The following is a 21894-nucleotide window of genomic DNA, read 5'->3' as shown; positions in this document are numbered from 1 at the left end:
GTTGTATAAAAGAATGTATTAAGATGATTGTGTTATCAGTTCTCGTGAGGAACTTGTTTATTGCAAGCACCAATTCTCTCCCATTTAAAAGTCTACCACATGTATGAATAATAATATCTTGCACATAGTTAAAAATACACGTGACTGCATCTTCCTAGAATTTAGTCTGATCCTTGCTGTTTCTCTCATTTACTAATAAAGATACAAGCCCTTTAAAAAAATAAAATAAAGTATCACTATAGTCTAATATATTTCTTTACCTTTCTCCTTATAAAGTTTTATCAGGATATTTCTTAAGCCAGCAGTATTGTTCACCCATTCAATTATGCCACATTCATCATTTAATGGAATAACTGCATAGGTTCGAATATGGAGTTCGCGCCTACGTGACTCTGCATCTTTTCTTAAGCACTATTCACGAAAGAAAAATGAGATTAACGGATAACATAGGATCGAAACGCATCAATAACATTAACCATTCTATCTATATCTATTTTCCAATCACACGATCTAGAATTTAAAATTCTAAGCTTCACTGTCTGCAGTAGGTCAAATGTAAGCAAAATGCTTATCTGCTCTTGAAAGTAAAATAAAAAAAAAAGAGAATTTTGCAACAAAATAGTCAAAATGCATAACTTGTACATGGCTTAAATCCCTTAAATGCAGTATTTGAAATAAGTGTTCTAGTGTTTCAGAGATGCTATCGTTTGCTTTAACCTAATGGAAAACATGCTACCTTAACCTTAAGCATATTGCCAAGAAGCAAAATATAACTAAAATAAGACAACTGGTAACACTTTTAGTATGAAAAGATGAATTTACCTATTTTTCATAAAAAATATTAGAAAATACTGAATAAGACATATGAAGCATGAGAGCAGAAACTTTGCAGTTATTTATTTACTGTAAGTAACCTTTACTGTATATTTTTGCTGGAATAAGCAATGTTATATTTTGGCATTGTTTTCACAAGTCTGTAAGAAGTTATACATTATCAATTGCTATTGATTTCTGCTGAAATATGGTGTGTTGCAACAGTTTACTTTCCTTCCAATAAGCTTTATCTCAAGGTAAGTTGTTTTTTTTTGTTAGATAGTTCAGCATTTTGTTCTGGTCAATAAGCATAATGCTTCTGATCGTCTAACTTGTCAAACCTTATTAATTAGGGAGTTGAATTCCATGAGCCGACAGTCTTTTCTTAGATCATCTTTTGGCTTACACATCATAATGTAAGATTTCCCATCTGAACCTTTTAAGGTGATCTTTTTTGGCTTTTGAAGGGAGGCAAGAATTTCCACCTAAGGAAAAAATTAAATTCTGTATTAGCACCTGTATCAGATCATACAAAATAAAGTGTCTAACTGTAATAAACCACTGCAACCAATCACGTTAGCACTTCTATGGTGCTACAGTGTATTAACCTCATCTAAGTACCAAGAGGCCATATCTGTCTCACGTTGTTATGACAGAAGCGACTCAGTTTCCATGAAAGGAATTATGAAGTTTCTTACTCACTCATCCATTTCTAGGGAACTAAGCTATATTTGCAGCTACATTTGTTTAACATGAAGTTTAAAAGAAGGTGCCAACTCGAGGCTTACCGTATCATCAAAGCCTGCAATGTAGGCCCAGCATCCAGGAAAAGGGTCATGGTTAGCATGTGTACCAGGAACTGAAGGAAGAGTTGGTATCATTACAGATTGTAAGGGAATGAGAATTTCACTAAATGTGTGCTCTTCTACTAGTCTCTTAAGTGTTTTGAAATGAACATTCATGCTTAATGTTGAGCTGTTTCCATCGACCTTGAAAAAAAATTTGTACAACGGTTAGCAATAGACACTTAAAATATCACTGCTATTTCACATTAACTAATGAATAGAATAATAAATGCTTATGGTAATAAGTAAAATGGCAAATTATATTTCAAATTAAATGGGAGTGGTCAAAGGTAAATATACCTGGCCTTTATGGCACAAGTATTTTCCACTCTGAATGTAAATACAGAACAATGAAAGAAATTATTTAGTTTTACGTTCATTATCACGTGAATTTGTTCATGAAACTCAACCAGCCTATTTTTATAGTAAAACTCTGTGAAACTTATTGGGCAAGAATCATACATGAAAGCACAAAACAATGTAAAGCCCATGCACTGTGAAATGTACCATTATGCACTGAAATATTTTGCAGTGTGCTCAATTTAGAGCTATTTTCTACTTTTTTGAATATTTTATTAAGAAAAAAAAAAACCCTTTTACAAGTTCGTGTCGTTTCTGTTAACTCACAGTAACGTAATGAATTGGCTAACAAAAGCTATCAGAAGAAGCTTTTGCATAGCTTTTTTGAATAATCCTATTACATGCATTAACTTGTTTATTTTTGTAAGTACCGGTTTGTTGCACAGTTCTAATAGCTTATCTGTAAGGCGTGTTGCATCTCCAATAAATTTTCCTAAAGATTCCTTCATGTGAGTAGCTTTGTTTAGAATTTCCTTACATCTATTGACACGTGTAGGGTAAGAGGACTGAAAAAAGAGGAAAGTTAAACTTCATTAAACAGTCAAATAAATTTAAAAAATCCTAAAAAATCCCCACAGTAATTAATACATTCTTTTCTCTACTTATTTCCTCTACTTATTGCTTGTCATATTTAATATCTGGAGAAGAATGTTCTCCAACTGAAATTTGGTACCTGAACAAGCACTAAAGTGGTACAGTTGGTGGGGGTGTGTGTGGGGGTTATTACTTTCTGAAACCATTCTTGATAGTCCTACAACATAAAGGCCAATATTCAAGAATATGCCAGTGTATCCTGAATGTTATTTCACCAGCCTTAAAGAAATAGTATGCGCCGTGCTTTCCAATTTGCTTTGGAATGACCATGCTACCAGGTAAGTATTAGGACTAAGTGGTATATCTACCTCATTTTAATCAAGGCACAGAGATGATTATTTCATTATAAAACTGGAAGTACTATTACAGTTGCTAAAACCAACAAAATCTGTTGTCTATAACTATCCAATTCATCAGCTATTTGTTACTCAAATTTCCTTTCCTAGTACAAGTCAGGATGCATGTTAGCATTCTGATTTGGAACATTTAAACTGTAATATCTGAACTTTAGACTGCAATAAAATCTTTTGCAGTGATAGCATTGATACACTGCTCCACAACACTGTATCACAGCAACTGAAACTCTCAATTCCTTCTTATCATCTTAAGGTAAAATAGGTATATTCACATTTCTCTCTGATGAAAACAGTTTTACAAACTTAATAAAGGTGTAGCTCTACTTATCAAGGTACCTTGGACACAGCAGTCATCATCCACATTGCTTGCTGTGGGTAGGCTAAAAACACTTTCGCAACAATCACCATCAGAACTGCAAAGACTTCATCATGAGAATGGCAGATTCGGGAGATTAGCTGAGAAAAAGCTGTCAGAAACTGGTAAGGTGCCAGGTGATTTGCGTGCTCTGTAATCACCTTATTTATTTTAGCTAAATCATTTTTCATTTGAACACGTTCTGAACGACTAGCTGAAAAACACAAGAGGACAAGATTATGTTCCTTTTACCACTGGAAATGTAAAGTCATTTAAATCAAGCCTACAGAAACATATTTTGTTGGCAATTTTCATAAGCCAAAAAAATTCAAGGAAAAGCTCCTACTGTAAAGTTTTTTAACATAGCACACAATGACTTAATACATATGCTATTTAACTAACCAGAAAAACGGGAAATAAACAAGCACAGACAACAGGAACACGGAACAGACAGTAACCTTAGACTCTTAAAATAAAACATCTATTACTCCTCTAAAGCGATGCGATGGCATAGAACAAAACCAAAAACACTCCATGTATTTTCCCTGTAAAAGGATTCCAATGTTCTTTAGTGGAAAGGAAATGAAGAAAGTCTTTACAAGGGATGAAATTAGCACATCTGCTCCTATCTCCACCCCTGCACCCGAGGACCCAGCATGAGTAGCACATCAACAACAGAGAAAGAAGCATCTGATGTGCCTGAATTCATCTGAAGCCAAATTCAGTTGACCTAAGTGTATAGAACCAGGTCAACATCAAGGAGCCACAACTGTCTGGTTCACTCCAGACCTGCAGGCAACGTTTGCAACTTTCATTTGTACAAAAATCTCGCACCCAAAATGCATCTATGGTAGTAGTTTCACATGCCTCAATGCTGCCCACAGGATTTTCTTTTTCTCCCATTTAAATTTCAGTAAAATTCCTTCAACAATTGGAACCAAGATGAACTGGAAAAAGCCCCAAAGCCTAACACTTTACTGTAGCAAATGCATACAAAACCACTACTCATTACTCATGAGGCAACTTTGAAGGGGTGACAGATGACATACAAGGATTTTCCCTAAATCTGTTTATCGACTTAAGTTTCCTGAGGAACAATGCTATTTCATTATATTTTTTTTTAAAGTTCTGGAGGCTTTAATTAAAAGAATTAATACTCTCCTGCATATTAATATCCTGTAACTGAAAAAAATAATAGTACTTTCTTGTTTCCATATAATCTCAGGCAATAAGACTAAACAAAGAACTGTAAATATACTTCATTGCTCTTTCAATTATATATTCAAAAGTATGACACAGGAAGTATGTACTGGGAAAAAAATGTTCTACCTTTATCACATTCATATGCTTTTGCTCCAAAGTCCAGCCATAAAGACAGCATTCTTGGCATTGACTGATAGATGAATTGGTTTCCATACTGTAGAGACCTGTGATTACACGTTTAAATCACAGCATGTTAATGATATATATTAGAAGCATTACAAACTTCACATCCTTAATTGTTTCACTTTCCATTCTGGACTTCAGAAATTTATGTTCACCATTTTAATGCATCTGCAACAACTAAAAACTTACTAATATACAAAAGTTTTGTTTTTATTGATCAAAATGGCAGATGAAATAATTAACTGTCTTACACAAGACAGACAACAATTGCTTAGTCAGAAGGCAGAAGTAAAATTAATTAGGTATGAAAACAAAAGGAAGCATGCAGTATTTTGTTTTACAATACTGCATAAAAATTTGAGTCAGTCTGAATTGTTGAAACTCAATATATTCCTGTAAAATGTTTTTTCAGTGTAATAGTCATCCTTCTACAGAAACTAAGCAAAGTTCCCCTAGGGCCTAACCTCCCAAAATGATGAACTATGTATCTAATCAGATCTCCTTGTTTTTCCATCTTGTTGTCAGTTACCATCGGCATTAATTTATCGTAATATTTAGCAAGATAAAAATGTCCATCTTCCCATTCTGGCAAGAAAATCGTAACATCCTGCAACAAAATCAAAAAGAGATAATTACTTTTGAGAGGATGCTAAATTTAAAATAAATAAAATAATAATAAAAAAATATTCTCAAGAATCTTGTACTAGTTACCTCTGTGCAAAGTATGTGCAAAAAACTATTAATTGTAACTTTGTACTCCAAAATTGTAATTTTGCCCCAAGATAAATGCCTGAAAAAACTAGAAGTCTGTTCTTAAAGTACCTTTTGGATTTGGAGAGAGCAAGATAATTTAAGACAGGATGATACAGGATTTCTCAACTAGGAAACATTATAGTTTCATTAAAAATATTATCATCAAGTTCCTGATCCTGATACACTCAATACTGGGTTTCTTTTAGTTTTTTGAAAAGTAAAACAGCAGGATGTTTTTCACATTTCTGTTTTCCTTCTAAAAGCATGATGTTTAAAAGAAAAACAAAAAATTGTGTAACATATATTAGAAAAGAAATAACTTAGCAAGCAGCAGATCCATTCTCTAATAACACTGGCTTGTTTCCAGTGCCAATATTTAGAGAGAATATTAGAGAGCAGAGAATTGTAAGCATTAGTATTTTAACACAATCCATTGAAATTTCATTAGTTTCCATTACTTCAACCTTCATTTGATTTGATACATCTGTCAGATTTTTCTCCAAGTTACTGTTACAGAAGGATTTGAATTACTAAGACAGAAGTAAGTATTAACAGTATCAAATGCCAAAACTTGGATAGGAGACATACTACTTTTAAGGAAGCATAAAGATCTGCATCTACTACTGGTTTAGTAGGCAATATTAATCAATGCCAAAACAGTATTTCACTGGCATAGCAAGCAGCGTAGTGCTGTGTTGTTGAAGAAAAACATACCAGTTGATTCTTTTTCTACCTCTTCAGAGATTGTAAGCGTATTTAAAGCACAGTTATAAGTCACTACCAGAGAGAGAAGGAACACTGAAGACCAGTGCAATGTGTCATCAAGTTCTCACTGTCTATTTAGAGTAGCCCACATTTTAGTGAGGAATTCTAATTTGTGCATGCATAAGAAAAAGCCACACTGTTGTAATTTGTTTTTTACTTTAAGAGAGTTACATTAGGCATTCTTAGCCTCACTGTTGGGAACTGTAGACTTCCCTGTATTGACATGTTATATTAAAGCTAATACAGATAGTTAAACCTTTACAAGAGGAACTACTTCTCTCCTACACATTGATACACCATTTAATTCCACTGATGTTATCCTTGGTTGACATCATCAGGAGCATAACGATAGCTTACTTAAGGGATATATTATTAAAAACTATTGTCTTGTTAACACTAGTATATCAAATTACCTTATACTTTTTCATAACTGCATTGCTTTCAAAGTTAGCAGTTTCTTCCATAAATCTGCCCACTAGCAGCATTGCCCGACCATGGACGAGCTGATTTTTGGTACTGCACAGTGCTTTATTTTCAGGGAAACATAACTCAACCCCTTTCTGGAGAACAATGAGCGCTTGATGAACCTCACCCTAAGGGAAACACAAAAACATTTTACATACTGTAAACAAGACAGATGTAAAACTTCCATCTCACAGTTGATATTAAGGCAAAGCTATGTCCGTGTGTTCTAGACCATTCTGGTTGTGGTAATTGGATATTACTGACTTCAAACACTTCGTATATTCCCTTGTTATCTCCGCATTGTTGTCCCTTTAGGTTTACCACAATAATTGCTCCTATGTTTGCTGCCTACCTCTATTAGTTAAAAGGATACAAATTAAGGAAACATCTACTATTAAGAAAATTTAAATTTGCCTGGCATGCTTTGACAGAGGCAGGTAATCCACCAGTTTCATACATAGCTGCCAGAAAAGCCAATGGATACAGAAAAGGGCTGACTAGCAGTTGGAGACAAAAACTTCCCATGGCTCAACAGTATCAAAATGTGTCCCATCTGACGTATCTTGTTTTACGTATGCTGACTGTATGGCTTGTTTTCTTGAAGAAAGCTAAAGATTATTTTCTTGCATGTAAGAAAGTAAGTTTCATTTTTATTTTCTTTACCTTGGACCAGAGCCACTTTGCTCTTTCTATATAAAGTTCTGATAGCGTAGATTCCCCAGCATTCAGAAGAGCATTATACGCGGTCTGGTGATGACCAGCTTTTCTTGCAACTCTAGCACTCTGGAGCCAACACTGACCAACAAGCTCACTGTAATCCTGGCTGCAGAGATATTTTCGCAGAAAATGAAAAATTTCAGTCATGAATGCTATTTTGCAATCTGAAGTAGATATTACAATGCATTGAAACAAATAAAATTTCTCAATAAGCTATATACTACACGGCTATCATTTGAAATTATTTGTAATACATCTTTTTCACCTTTTTTCCATTTAGGCTTGGAAACAAATACTTTTCCCCCCCTGTTTCTCCCTTATCTTTCCTATAGACACCACTTTTCCCTTTTATTTTGAATATATGTAATATTGGAGGGGACTGCTTTTGTCTACAATATAAATTTCCACAGAGTTTTATTTTCTCTCTTCTAACATGCATATGGAAAGCCAGATTATTACTAAGAATACTACATGGACAGACAAGAAATAGTCATGTTCTCACCTTTTATTGAGACTAAGCAAAGCCCTTCTCAGTGCTAAAATGGGTTCTTTTGCTCTGTAAGAGTTTTGGGTCATTTCAATACGAGCACACCAATTCAGAGAATCTCTGCTGTGGTTACCATTTGGTTGCTGAAACATTGGTCCAATACTATGTTCCAACTCACACAGCATATGCAACCTGTGTTAGCAAAATAAAGACAAAAAAAAAGTTGAAAATCGGTTGCTGTTTGAGATATATGCAAGTTTCACACAGCTTTTGCCATTTTCTTTCTAAAAGCTGGCCATGTAAGTAATTTCAAGAACTTTTAAAAGCAAAAATGCAGCAAAACTAAACACACAAAGTCAAGGATTTGTAAATGGATTAGTCATTTTCTCACTATTCCTTTACCAAGCTGCTGAACACAGAGACAATGAAGATCACTTGGAGAGGAAGTCAATCTTCTATACATTACTTTTAGCAATAATTCTTCAAAAAGTCTGATATTTTCAACAAATAACATTTTAGAGACAATATACTGTTACTTAAACATCTCCTTTACAATAAAGTTATTAAATTTATTTAAAAATACCATTATTATTAGCTGTCACTGTAAAGCTGCAAAGCTGAAAGCTTGTAAATGCCTATGTTCTCTTTGGCAGTCTAAGTGTAGTGAGTATATCTGACAGAGAAACAGTGCCTGAATGCTTCCGAGTAGTCCAGATCAATAGCTAAATCGAACTATTTTGAAACACTTCTTTCTCAATACTCTAACTCCATTTCCTAAATAAAATAACACTGAAAAAATTACCAAGACAAAATAGAATTAAGAAGTAATTAAGAAATACTTCAACTGGCTAGTTTCATGAAATATGTTGTCATAAGGATGCATTTACAGTACGGGGGAAGTATTAGCCTTTTCATTAAAAAACGGCTACTCACTTGTTAGTCTACTACAGCCAACTTCAAAATTTATTAAAAAAGAAAAATTAAAACTACTGAAAGGGATGGGGTTTCAATTTTTACTGCTTTTTGTTAATAAAAGATGGTATTGCTTTTAGGCCACCATACAGATTAAAAGCGACACTCTTAAGTTAATGGAATTACTGGCCTATATGTACTACTTTAAGCACGGAATTGAATTGTTGATTTTTATTACCTGATGTTTACCTAAACTTGCTTGCTGATTTTGAAAGACTATACCCAACAGTTTTATTGTGAATATTTTTCATGAGGGATAAATATAAATTCCCAATTAATCCAAGGTTTCCAGTTGGCAGAGTATGAAAAAAATACAAAAAGAGGTGACAGAAAATGCACATCAGTACCGTTTATTGTGGAAATGAAAAATTCTTGCTGCTGCATACTTGATTATGTGATTTCTGGATTTGAAAATAGTGACATGAAAATCAGAAACCTGATAATATGTTCGTATCCTCGTTGATAAGATCCTCTTTCAAAGCTTGCTGCTGAAAGGGGTACAATCTGTTCTGCTCGAACAACCTTGAGTGTTTCATAAAAAGCTGCTTCATTTTTCTTCTTGGCTGATAATAATAAGTGTCCTAGTCTGACACTCCAAGTAGTGGACTTCACATCTTTGGGGAGAAAAAAAAGCCTCTCAAGCTCCATTTCTTTAAGCACCTTAATCTGAACATGCTAATTTTTCTTAACAAACTACTGGAAAATAAGGTTTTTCTCCAAACTAATTAATTGAATTTTAGAAATACTGTATAATTCCATCCCACAATCCACCCCCTCAAACAAACCGAGAATAAATTTGGCCTTTCACTCACTTAAAACTTCTACTCAAAGACTATACAGTTTACAATCAAATACATTTAAAAAATCTAGAAGACTGTCAGAACCAACCCTCCCCCCAGTAAAACCCAAAAATAAAAAATGTCAATAGCTGCCCCTTGATTCAGGATGATTAGACTAAAACATACACTTGTCAGAAATGCAAGGAAGTATTCATATTTTGACATCATGATAACTTACCTGAAGCTAAATAATTTTCTAGTAAATCCCATCGTGACAGTTTCCAGGCTGCTTCCACTCTGTAAGTATTCAATTCAGAAATCCATTCAGACCTATTAAAAGAAAACAAAGGTAATAAAAGCTTGTGCTGAACTAATTTTTTTTTTTCATTCCCCCCTCAGTATGTTAGTTCTACATTATATTAGCAAATATTCTTTATATTAAACTTCTCATACTTGAAAAGAAGCAAGGTAATCTTGCTTCCAATAAAACCAAGGATATGCACTGACAAAAAATAATAGCTGTACAACACGATCCCACAAATCCAAATTCCAAGTAGTGTATTTAACTTCTATGGCACATTTTAAAATTACCATCTTCCAATCCCTTTATCCTATTAGGCTACAGAATAGCTATGGAACAAGTAACATGCAAGACAATGAATGAAAGATTCCATTTGATAAATTAAAGCACATATCAACACTGCACACAATGCAGACAAGAAGTACTAACATTTCTGGAAGTCTTGAAATAAATAATTTATAGACAAAGCACTTAAAATTTTCTAGCTTCACACTGCTAATTGGATATGCTTAACAAGCCTCAAATGCTTGATAATGCACAAAAATGGCTACTGATACATAGGTGTAACACAAGAGCCTCATATTACTCAAATAAACATTGTATTAGATGCTTACAGTACCTGTTTGCAAGCACTCCATTGACCTGAGTAATTACAGTTGATAACTGACCAAGGCCTAACATGGACTTCACTACACCATGATAATGAATAATCTAGAAATAGGGGGGAAAAAAACCACCATCACACCACAAATGAAAAAAAAAAAAACCACACACATATATTAATGAAATTCATGGCAGTCTGAAGGAGGAAATATGCCCATTTGGATGATTTTTATAATATGAAAAGGCATAACCAATGGCACCGTAAGCTAAATTAACATTCAAAATTTAAAGTCTATAATTACCAAAGAACTTAAATCACCATAGGCAATTTTTGAAATGCGCCTCATCACAACTATCGTTTGATGTTAATTTATTAATACCCATATCAGAGCTATGTATGAAAAATTTGATTTAAACAAGTGATCAACAACAAGAAGAAAAGTCACAGGAAGGAAATAACCCCAAAACCCAAAGCAATTTCACTCTTCATAAAAATGTTTTCCATACTCTGGGAATGAAGTAGGGCCATCAAAACACTCTATTTACTATACCTGTTATCACCTGTGCTAGATAACCTCTGCTTCATAGGGAACTGCAAGAAACCATAGGAATACCCTAGCCTAGGAAACTTTTAACCAATCTTCATTAGAAGAATATTTCAAATATAGAAAGGGTAACACATGTCTTCAACTTTCTTTTTCCATTTATCATCACATCTCTAGATATTCACTTTGGCATATGAAAAGCATGATGGTTTTCCAGTACTGCTCAGCTTTACAGTACCTTATATGTTCCAAATAAAGGAAGGGAAAGGAGAATGGAAGACAAATAATTGTAAGTTTTCTTTAATCAATTTCCCATTGCTCTTATATTATGAACATTTTCCCTGGAAGTCAATAATCAAAAATAGTAAGTCCGAATCACTTTCAATAAAACCTGTGGTAACTTTCTTTAACAGTTCTCTTGGCATGTACCAGTACTGACTGATAGTTAAGCAATTCAAATCCAGGCCTTCCCAAGCAAAGGCTGAAATTTAACTGGTAAGCTGTCCTAGTAAAAACCTGGGCATAATCATCCAACTATTAACCCAAGCCTGCAAAGTACAGTATAAACCAAATAAGAGATTTTGTTTTAGTTCATAATGCACTTGCAATAGCAATAATTATTCAGCAACTGCCACAGTAAACTCTTATGTTTCCATTTTACTTAAATATTCTGAAGATGTATTTTTGGCTTAGTCTTGTGTTAGTTAAGAAGATTTAAAAAATAATAATTATATACATTTTTTAAAAATTAATATCAAGAATTCGTCTTTTATTTACCTGATCAGGTTCCAGTTGGATAGCCCTATCATAACAGGCTGTTGCATCTCTTAACAAGCCAATACTTTCATGTTCAAGGATTTGTTCTTTGAGAGATGGTTCTGCTTTCCGAATTGCACTCACTCCAGCTACTCCATCTGGTTCATGCATAGCAGCATACAATTTCTTTATTCAAACAGAATTGGAAATGGACATAAAAAACAACATGAAGATATTTTATATATAACATGCTCAGAATCATGAATCTTCTTGAAAATGGAGAACAAACTACTCTGCAGGACTTCTGGCATTAAGCTTTCATGGAAAATGTCAGTTTTGCTGGGCTGCTACTAATGTTGAGCCCTACTTTTGCTTAGTGTACTGTAATATTCTTTCTATAGTAGGAGATTACGAGTAAGAAACAATAACACATCAAGTTACCTGAAACAATCTGTATAAAGGACAAAATAAATATCCTGTATTACATGATAAAGTTGTATAATATGAAGCTGCAGATTACTTAAGGTGGAAAAGCAACATACTAAGTTTTTCAAATTTGAAATGTCACTGAGGAATATAAACCATAAATAATCACAAGCAGGCTCATCCCACAGCTTAAAATACTTCTTGAAAATAATTTAAATTGTTTTCAACACCCTTAGGATTAGCTCTTTCTCTACTTTAGAATAAGCCACTTAGCTTTCCTTCAAATGTGTTTTGACTTTTTTCTTTTGTTATTGTAGTTGTCTGTTTTCTCTGACAAAAGGCACAGAGTTAACAAAAAGCAATAAATGCTATACTTTCAACAAAAACATATTTAACTATTTTCAGGATTTTACAATCTTTCATTATACACTAGAAAGCTACTACTGCCTTTTCATATAAGAAGCATGCCAAGCAAGGGGAAGTACTAAATATTGCTGACAGACAGACAACTGAACACCTGTATCCAACAGCAAGAGGCTGACTACATCTTTTCTTGCCATCAAAGAAGAATTTGACAAAGCTTTATTCATCTATGTCTATTTTAATTTTAAAATAAAACAAACAAAACCCAAGAACTTCAGAACCTGAAGAAATCCAAGATGCTCCTGAATATTTTGTTTCTTCTCTGTGATGAATGATTCAAAGTGCATCACAGCCCTTGTGTAAGCCTTAGAGCGAAAGGAAGCCACAGCTAGTGTATCCTGAGGTATAAGGTCTAGAAAACGCGTCACATTTTGATATTCTCCACAGTCCTCACTTGATGCTAGAGAAAAAAAAAACGTTTTAAAAAGTCTGTGCATTGAGGTTTCATTTATAAAAACTACCTTATGCACCAAAATTCAGTTAATTCATTTCACAATTTAGTGAGATAATCTGATTAATTTAAGAACACATTTTTCTGTCAACAATAATTTATTTTAAACAATCCTGGTGAACTTCCTACATCTGACAAGACAGCATAGAATATATTAAACTGAACCTTTAGAAAACTACCAAGAAATTAACATTTCAGTTTTTTATTTTGAATCTGTATTTCTTAAAATAGGCATTCAAAACAATGGATATGAAGTGGGAGGGGGTGGAAATCACAATATGATAGTAAGAAATCATAAAGCAGACTAACATATTATAGTCATATCACGTTCTTAAATGGTCATAATGTAAGTGGCAAATATAAATACTTATTTGAAGAATGTAAATGCCACTTTAAATAAAACAAACATCACTCACCTTTTAGATCACCTCTGTCTTTGCTAGACTTGCTAGTATTTTTCTCAGCAATAAGCATTTGAAACTTATGTCTAGCCCACTGAGTTAGATGATCAAGCATGGAGAACACCGTCTGTGTGCTCAGCTGACTTAGATCAGATGCACTGTCTTCAAGTCTCCTAGCAGACTGGTCATCGTGTTTCAGAACAGCCATAATCTCCATGTAAACCTACACAAACATTAATATGATAAAAGACAGAGGTGCCATACAGGCATCAAAATAGTAGGAAACGGCAATTAACACAAAAGTCAAACTAAAATACTAGATATTTTAATTGTATATTTTAATAATTTCAGGCTTATTTGCAAGCTGCGTTTGTCCCACAACCTTAAGAGGAAGAAGTGGAAAACCAAGTAGTTGCTGTCAGGAGATTCCGTACAGGGAGAAAGCCTTTGAAAAGCAAACCCTTGGATTCAGAATAACCATCACGATTACTGGAATTTTAGGTTTCAAGACATGATGAATGCTCCTGCACTTCTGCTGCAAATGCAATACTTCAGGGTTTTATAAAAGTCAAGTTATCTACTGCCTACCAGATCACAGATCTACTTTTTGCTTATATGTAATACCATGCTGAAAGTGAAAGACCTGCTTCCTGTTTGTTTTAGTCAACAGAATATGAGTTAACACACAGAACAGATGCTTATTGTGGATGTACTTGTTCACAAAAGAAAAATCATCACACACTTCTAAACACCCAAGATGTTTAAACATTTCAAATACATAGAAGGTAAGTTATATTTTTCAGTGACATTTCAAATACATAGAATGTAAGTTATATTATTCAGTCTCTTCAACTTCTGCTAAAGCAAAATGAAGGAAGGCAGACCAGATGATTCTTTTCTCTCCTATCCCTGCTTTGCTACAAGACATCTATGAATCCTGCTCTGCATGAATCTGGTAGCTAAATAGTCTTCCACAAAAATTGTAAGTGTATGCAAGGGTGAGAAAAAATTACGAGTCTGAATTCTTGAAAGTATACAGAAGTTCAATTTATTCCTTGTTTGTGTTGCATTCTCTTCTTCTTTGTACTACTCCAGCTTTTGATGTTACTGCAGTCATAATTAACTGCATAATATCTCATCCTAGGCCCTACTGAAGAAATAGATGGAAATCCACAGAAAAGCAGATCAACGTAAACTTGTACGAGTATATTCAAAACCCTGGCAGAAAATTTATATTACTAATACAGCAAAAGGAGTTTAACACCTATACAATTTGTTCATGTAGGTCTACATTAACTCTGCAGAGCTGAACAGCTCTTACGAAGAACAGTTCCTCAACATTCCTATGAAGAACAGTACCTTCTTACACATCTCACCTCTTGTTGATCCTCTTGACTGCATCCCAACAAAACATACACAAGGATGTGTGGAAGCAGATAAATTGTCACTTTATAGTCATTCTTCATCATAATACTGCAGCAATCGAAAACTTTTCTGGCAAGATCATGTCGTACCTATAGAAAAATATTATTTCCAGGAAAAGCATCATTACAAGAGTGCAAAGAGCTGAACAATTAATAGGCTTCTTTTTGTTGACAAATAAAATTATTTGATGGAATAGAATTTGTAAGATACTTGTCTCCTACAGAAGGTTTATTACACTTAAACGTGCAACAGGGATGCCAGATGGCAGCTATTACATGTATCAATTGATGACACCACAAAAAGACAGGCAACCATTGCTTACATGTTACACTTTTCTGTGTTTTCTACATCATTGTGAACTTGCACTGGCCAGAGAAAAAAATCTTAAGGCTGACAGTCTACTGCTGCACTCAGCCTCTCCTCTGCTCTTAAAAGCCTGCAAAGAGTAGTAAATTATGAAGACATTCAATTCTTCTCTGTCTGAAATAGAAACAGGACAGTGTAGCTACTGAGCTATTGTGATTAAATTCACTTCTTAAAGTGGGTGATTTAGAAGTGAAATTTTCAACAGGTCACTTATATGTTGGAAAGGGGAAAGCAAAGGAAGAAAGAGACAAGTATTTTTTATGTGATGGGACTGTGGAGCTATGGGGAAGTGAAAGAAATCATTGAGAAACTGAGAAGGTAAATTTGAGGTTTTCCAGAAGCACTTCAGATACTTTTGAGAAGCATTTATCAGTGCCTTCAGCTATACAAGAGTCTCTGGAGAAGGTCAAACTTCCTAGACTTTTGGCTTTGACATTACCTGTGAAGCCCAACCAAGAAGTAACAAGGCAGGGGAAGGGAAGGTGTATGGTTACCTTGATGATGCACAGGAAGTCTTTAGGTATGTGCTTTAACACGCCCATAGCAAATAGGCATAGTCCCTCATCCATCCCTGACTTTCAGAAACCAAAATGTGGTTCAAGAACTGTGTTGTATATACCAATATAGAGAGCAGATTTATTATCTTACCTTTGTTATAAGATAACCTGCCCAAGTTGCTGACCATTCTGCAAAATTATCACCTAATTTGCTTAAGTAAATTGGCTTCTTCATCTTAGACCAATTTACAGCCTTTTGATAACTCTTGTACCTGTAATTTTAAAATATCCATTTAATAAAACTAACTTTTAAATAATATAATAAAAAACAATAGCACATTGTTAATTATGAAGATCTCTAACTGGAGTCATATTAAGTTTCATCTTCTAATTTTAAAAAAGAATTAAGAAAATACTTCCATTAGTCAACATCTTTTATTCTAGAGCTTCTTAAAATGAAACATGAAAAACAAAAAAACTAACATGTTACCAGAATTTTTAAGTATACTCTAAAGTTCTGTTCAAATCAGTTTTAAGAAATGTAGTTTGATAAATATTTGAGTACTATGTTTTTGACAGGAAAAACCCAGAACATATATGAAAGCCAAGAAATGCCAGAAAGTTTGTTTTCTAAAAAGATAAAACTTATCACAGATGAGCATGACTGTCTTCATGAGGAAACAGAAAGGAAATGTTGATTATTTCAAATTAAGGTGCATACATCACTTGAAGTTTTCTTCACATTATTTTTTATCCTTAATTCAACAAAATGAAAAGTCAAATTAAAACCCAATGAGCTCCTCCTACTTCTATAAAGCGTAGCAGAAAAGGGATATTGATGGATTTCAGTACAAACTCAAATCCTAGTGAGAATTTGTAGAGGAAAGAAAACGGAAACAAAAGCTTCAAAACATCATATCAGACAAACAGGGACAAACAGAATTTTGCTCATTTAATTTATAGAGAAGTACATTCAAGGAAGTGCTAATTCAGCTTTATATAGAAAGACCTTATTTGAATTTTGTATATACACATATCACTCTTTACAGAAGAGTAACAATCACAAAATGAAGTTATTGCTAGCCCGCAGAAAAAAAAAAGTGTTTTTAAAGCTGTTATGAAAAGAAATTGCTTAAGTTGTCATATACCGTGTTTTTAAGTGAGGTTCCAAGATCTCCTGCACATGCTCAGGAAACCTCCTCCAAAGCCTGGAGCCTGGGCAGTCCGTATTTGTCTCTCTACAGTCAAAGACAGCCAATAACTCCTGAAAAGGCATGACCAAGTTAGCACTGAAAATATTTCGTGACCACAGTAGTAACAAAAACTGGTGTATATACAGAAGTAATGAGAAGTTACAGAATGCTTAATTCAGAAATTGTAACTGCAAAACTTTCATCCAACATTGTTAATCCCCTATTACTAGGCAATGCTGGTTTCAACTAACTATTGATTCCCCGGTTTCTCTAGTTCGTGTTTGGACCACACCATCCCGTATTCTTCACTTCTGCCAATAAAGCAGGACTAGAAGTTAGTCTGATTCCTCCTTATGCATGAGCTAATTAAGTTTTCTTATTCCACCGACTACATGGGGCCACTTATTTTCTCCTGGAGCAAAGAACTGTCCTGAAGTTTTCACAAAGATATTAAACAACAACAAAAACAAACTAACAAAAAACCCCATCAAATCAGCTTGGAGTTGGCAAACCAGTACAAAAGACTAGAGTCTGAAAATAAGGGTAGGCTCCCTTTCAGTTGCTTCTTAAAAATGTAAGCAGAAACCATCTTAGAAATACTTATTGCTCTTCATTTCTACCTATGGAACTTTTTTAAAAAAGGTTAAAAGTTTAAAAAATAAAAAATTACTACCCTGAATAACCTTTTACCTTGTAATATAAAGCTGTATAAGATGAAGTGTCAAATACCTAAACATGTACTTCAAAATGTACATTTGTATTGCATAACTCTAAGTTGAATATGATAGGAAATGATTTGTGAAGAAAAAATAGGATCTAACCACATATCTTACCTGAATTGCATATGCTGCAGAATCCTGAGCACGAACATTATCGGCATAAGCCAGGAATGCTCTGGTCAGTTCCATTAACAATCCATAGGCAAAATTTGGATCCTCCACACCAGCCTCAAGCACAAACAGAACGCCAGTTTTATTAAAACAGAGTAATAGCTGTACCTTTAATCTCTAAATAATCAGTTTGAAGCCTGACTCTAAACTGTTTTAGATGAGAAAGCAAGTATAGATTTTCAAAGGGTCTAAAGATAAGAGGTTCCCAACTCCCAAGTACTTTTAAAAAACCCTTAATGCCAAACAAAACTCTACAGCAACACTTCTTACCACAAATGTAAAATGTTTTCCTTGAGTTTCAGTTGTTGAAAAATCGAGCCTGCCAGGATCTATGGCTCCCAGTTCACCTAAACATTCTCCACAAAGTAGCCGAGCTTGAGAATTTGCATCCTGGCAGCCAATTAGAAGTACAGTTACCAACTGGGAGATGATGGGCTCAACAGTTTCACTGTCTGTTACATACTTTATCAATTTTTCCTAGGAAGTTGAAAAATAAAGATGAGTTATGCTACAACCATGTTTATGGCAAATAAACTCAGAAATTTTGCATCTGTAACTCACTCTTACTTTGTATTTCGTTTACCCATGACTTTAGATTAGTGATTAAAATACTGTCATTTTGTAACTACAGTCCAATTGCCCTAAACTGATTGTTACACAAGGAAGGATTAAACAAATTAATAAGAATGAGGGATTTGGGCCTTGATTAATACTGCTACATCATGGCCAGTATTGTATTTCATTATCATACTCTCTACTTTAATTTTCTTTCCTTATCTTACCAAGAACCTCCCTTCTTTTCTACATTATCTTTTTTACTCATCTGTCCTTTTCTTCATGTGTTCTGATACTTCCTCTCAATTTCTTTCATGTAGCTGTTGTCATACGTTCTGGTTTTGCTGCCATTTGTATCCTTATTATTTCCCATTTGTGCCATTCCATCACACTGAGTCCTACAAAGCCCAGAGTTTCAAGTCCTTTAATCAATGCCCATCATTTTAATTGGATGTCCTTTCTTTTTCATTTTAGCCCAGCTTTTATTCCCCTGTTCCACATTTAGTCCAAATACAGAAAAAAAATTTATCTTAATAATGTGAAGATGTTTTCCACTGTTACGTTTAATGAAAACTGAAACCACAGCCAACATAACGGAGCAAATAGTTCCACAAGCTGTGGAACTAATTATGTTTGATTTGCCTCAATTATTCTGCTAGACTTCTAACTAAGCAAGACATGGCAAGATTTTGCTGACCTGAGCTGCAAGAATTGGCCAGGAATACACACAATGATTGTTTGTTCTTTTAGCTAGGATTTTTTTAAAATTTCTGACTGAAAAGCATCCCACAATCTTACAGCTACTAAGGGGAGAGATTTTTTTTTTAATAGGTCACATACACCCCTCTAGGCTAATAACCACACAGACTTGTAAAGCAGTATCTTCAACTTGTACATGGCTATAAAATTTATTTGAATATGATAAATGGATTCAAATTTTTGAGGGCAGAAGGCAAGGAAGGAAGAGAAAAAAAATCAAAGGCGTGAGGTGGTCACATACATCTTAATTATTTCAGATATTACACTCACACACAAACAATGCTAGCTTTAATGTATTAATCTCCTGATGCAAAAGCCATACATGTTCTAACAGAGAACAAGCCCACACAATAGATTGCTGAAATTGACTTCTTAGATACATCTTTCCTCAGGGTTGGAAAAAGGTAAGAAATATACCACCAGCCTTGCTGAATCAGCATCACACAGATTTGGAGGATTTGAAAGTCCTCTTACAAGGAGACATGATGAAAAAGAATCCTTTCTCCCCATTATATCAAGAAATGGCTGGCTTAATAAATTGAGGAGAATAGCACAGTTCATGTGAACACCCAGTAACAGTAAGGAGTTTTAGATTGTTGGTCCAGATGCTACTTTGATTTATTTTTAATTCTACTAAAAGAGGTTTTTTTATACCTGATTTCTATATAGTGTTTCTTTCAGGCTGGTAAGTGCATGAATACGAACATCCACATTCTCATGCTGAATAGCTCTCATAGACAGCTGCAGTGTTGTCTGCAAGTCAGTGCTTTTGGAGGATTCCTGAACAAGACATGACATAAGCAGTTCAAGTTAAGTATAACAGGAACATGGTTAAGCAGCATTTCAAAGAACACCAGTGAGAACACAGACAAACAACTACCTTTCTGCCTATATTCTCACCTGTCTTCCTGTCTATTTTTTAGAATATCTTCTTCAAAAAGGTGCTATATTTACACTTCTGTGTAAATATAATGATGATGTAAATAAAAATTATCAAATCAGATGAAAATGCTTTGCTTTGAGCACCTCATTATCTAAAATGAAAATAATTTTTACTTTTGTTACCTCATTCCCACTAAATAATTGCTACTTCCCATCTATTACTGAACCATTCTGAGGGCAAGCAAAAGAAAAGGACCATAAAGTACTCCTAAAAATAGACAAACTTTATTACCTTTAAAGAGAATACAGAAGAGGGATCAAATTAAAAGTAGCTTCTCTTGTAACACATTCATTGCCATAGCTAATACTGCTGACTTTTAATCTTATAATCTCTTTAGTCTTAAAAAGATGAAAAGTCAGTGTTCAGGAGATGCTACAGAAACAAGCATGTTAAACATGAGCATATTTCACTTCTAAAAAGAAATTAGAACCTGCTTCAAAGTATTCCTGTGATACACAAATTCTGTTTTGTTGTGGAGGCAGATAAATACTATTTCCACTTAACAATAAACTTGACATGTTTTCACGTGTCATGAATTCATTTGATGCATTAAAAATAAACAAATAAAAGATGTACCTTTCTGTATTCCTGAAGGACAACCTGAATTTCTTTTAGTTCTGGAAGGTCAGGCAGAAAATATATTTCATGTAAAAAGTCTCGTACTGCATCCCTAACAGTTAAAAAAATATTGCAAAGAACATAGCAAACATTAGTTGGATCAGAAGAATCTTAAAAACCTATCAAAAGAAAGCAATGAAATGTAATGACTAGAAGAACAGAGGCCTGAAAAGCGGAAAAAAAGTAAATTCCGTGAATTTTTAATCTAATTAAGTATACATATTAAACAATTTGTTTCTCTTGTTACTCAACTAAGCCACAGGTATTTCTCCTTTATACTTTAAATTACTTTCTCTTTTAAAGACAGTTCTTTCCAAAGCTTTCAAAGTTGCCATTCATCTCTACCAGGACTGGCTCTCCTTATTTTGGACACTGGCCAAAGGGTGAGAATAATGCCATTTGATGTGAATCCAGTTCCAGTTTTCCTCATAAGAAAACACACAATCAAAAAAAGAATTCTGTATTCCTAACGTGAAGGAATCTCTTTCAATTTTGCTACTATGGGCTTCTACAAGAGCCTTATTATTCCTATTGTCACTTTTTATTTTGATTGCTATTAGTATGATACAGTGCAAGAAAAATGAAAATCCAAACAAAAGTAATCAAGATATAAAATATCACCATTCCTAAAAAAAAAAAATAAAAATAAAAATAAAATCTTAATTTTAAGCTACAAAACATAAGATGAAAAAGAACTGAGACTCAACATTGTCTTCAAAAAGGTTAAGTCATGAAAATTTAAGTCTTTTATATTAGACTTTGATTTTATTTTTAGTTGGTGTGGCCACTTGTGAAGAAGATGTATGAAATCTTACTCAACATTAAATTCTGTGCACTTCATAATTATAACTCTAATTACTGAAAGAAACAAATAAAGAACTCATTTCCTCCCTGTTTCCAACTCTGTACACTTCTCTCTAGCTTAGAGTAAATGTTAGCAATGATTATTATTCTGTCTGTCTGCCTTGTAGAAGGAAGTCATTTTCCATACCAGCAGATAAAAGGTGGAATCAGAAAACCTGGCAGGGATAAGTGTCTGAATTGGTTATAACTTGGCCACAGCATCATATAGTTTTATAAGGACAATATAAAAAC

The 21894-nt window shown here is 34.0% G+C and overlaps 1 protein-coding gene across 2 annotated transcripts in view; it reads right to left on the bottom strand.

Moving 5' to 3' along the window:
* The window catches only part of ATR (ATR serine/threonine kinase), a 42089-nt gene that overhangs the window by 4410 nt on the left and 15785 nt on the right, over positions 1-21894 (bottom strand). For both annotated transcript variants that reach the window (XM_068406067.1, XM_068406068.1), the window contains exons 20-42: positions 20758-20851; positions 19893-20018; positions 18195-18401; positions 17868-17981; positions 16990-17105; positions 15993-16113; positions 14930-15067; positions 13569-13776; positions 12923-13101; positions 11874-12038; positions 10568-10659; positions 9886-9977; positions 9305-9482; positions 7912-8088; positions 7356-7515; positions 6641-6820; positions 5174-5316; positions 4653-4750; positions 3305-3537; positions 2390-2524; positions 1602-1802; positions 1155-1298; positions 261-411 (exon numbers count right to left, since the gene is read on the bottom strand). In XM_068406067.1, coding sequence (XP_068262168.1) covers positions 261-411; positions 1155-1298; positions 1602-1802; positions 2390-2524; positions 3305-3537; positions 4653-4750; positions 5174-5316; positions 6641-6820; positions 7356-7515; positions 7912-8088; positions 9305-9482; positions 9886-9977; positions 10568-10659; positions 11874-12038; positions 12923-13101; positions 13569-13776; positions 14930-15067; positions 15993-16113; positions 16990-17105; positions 17868-17981; positions 18195-18401; positions 19893-20018; positions 20758-20851 — 3452 coding nt within the window. The remainder of the gene's footprint in view (positions 1-260; positions 412-1154; positions 1299-1601; positions 1803-2389; positions 2525-3304; positions 3538-4652; positions 4751-5173; positions 5317-6640; positions 6821-7355; positions 7516-7911; positions 8089-9304; positions 9483-9885; positions 9978-10567; positions 10660-11873; positions 12039-12922; positions 13102-13568; positions 13777-14929; positions 15068-15992; positions 16114-16989; positions 17106-17867; positions 17982-18194; positions 18402-19892; positions 20019-20757; positions 20852-21894) is intronic.

This window comes from Nyctibius grandis, chromosome 8 (genome assembly GCF_013368605.1).
Source record: "Nyctibius grandis isolate bNycGra1 chromosome 8, bNycGra1.pri, whole genome shotgun sequence".
Classification (NCBI taxonomy): Eukaryota; Metazoa; Chordata; class Aves; order Nyctibiiformes; family Nyctibiidae; genus Nyctibius; species Nyctibius grandis.
This window is presented reverse-complemented; position numbering and strand designations above follow the sequence as displayed.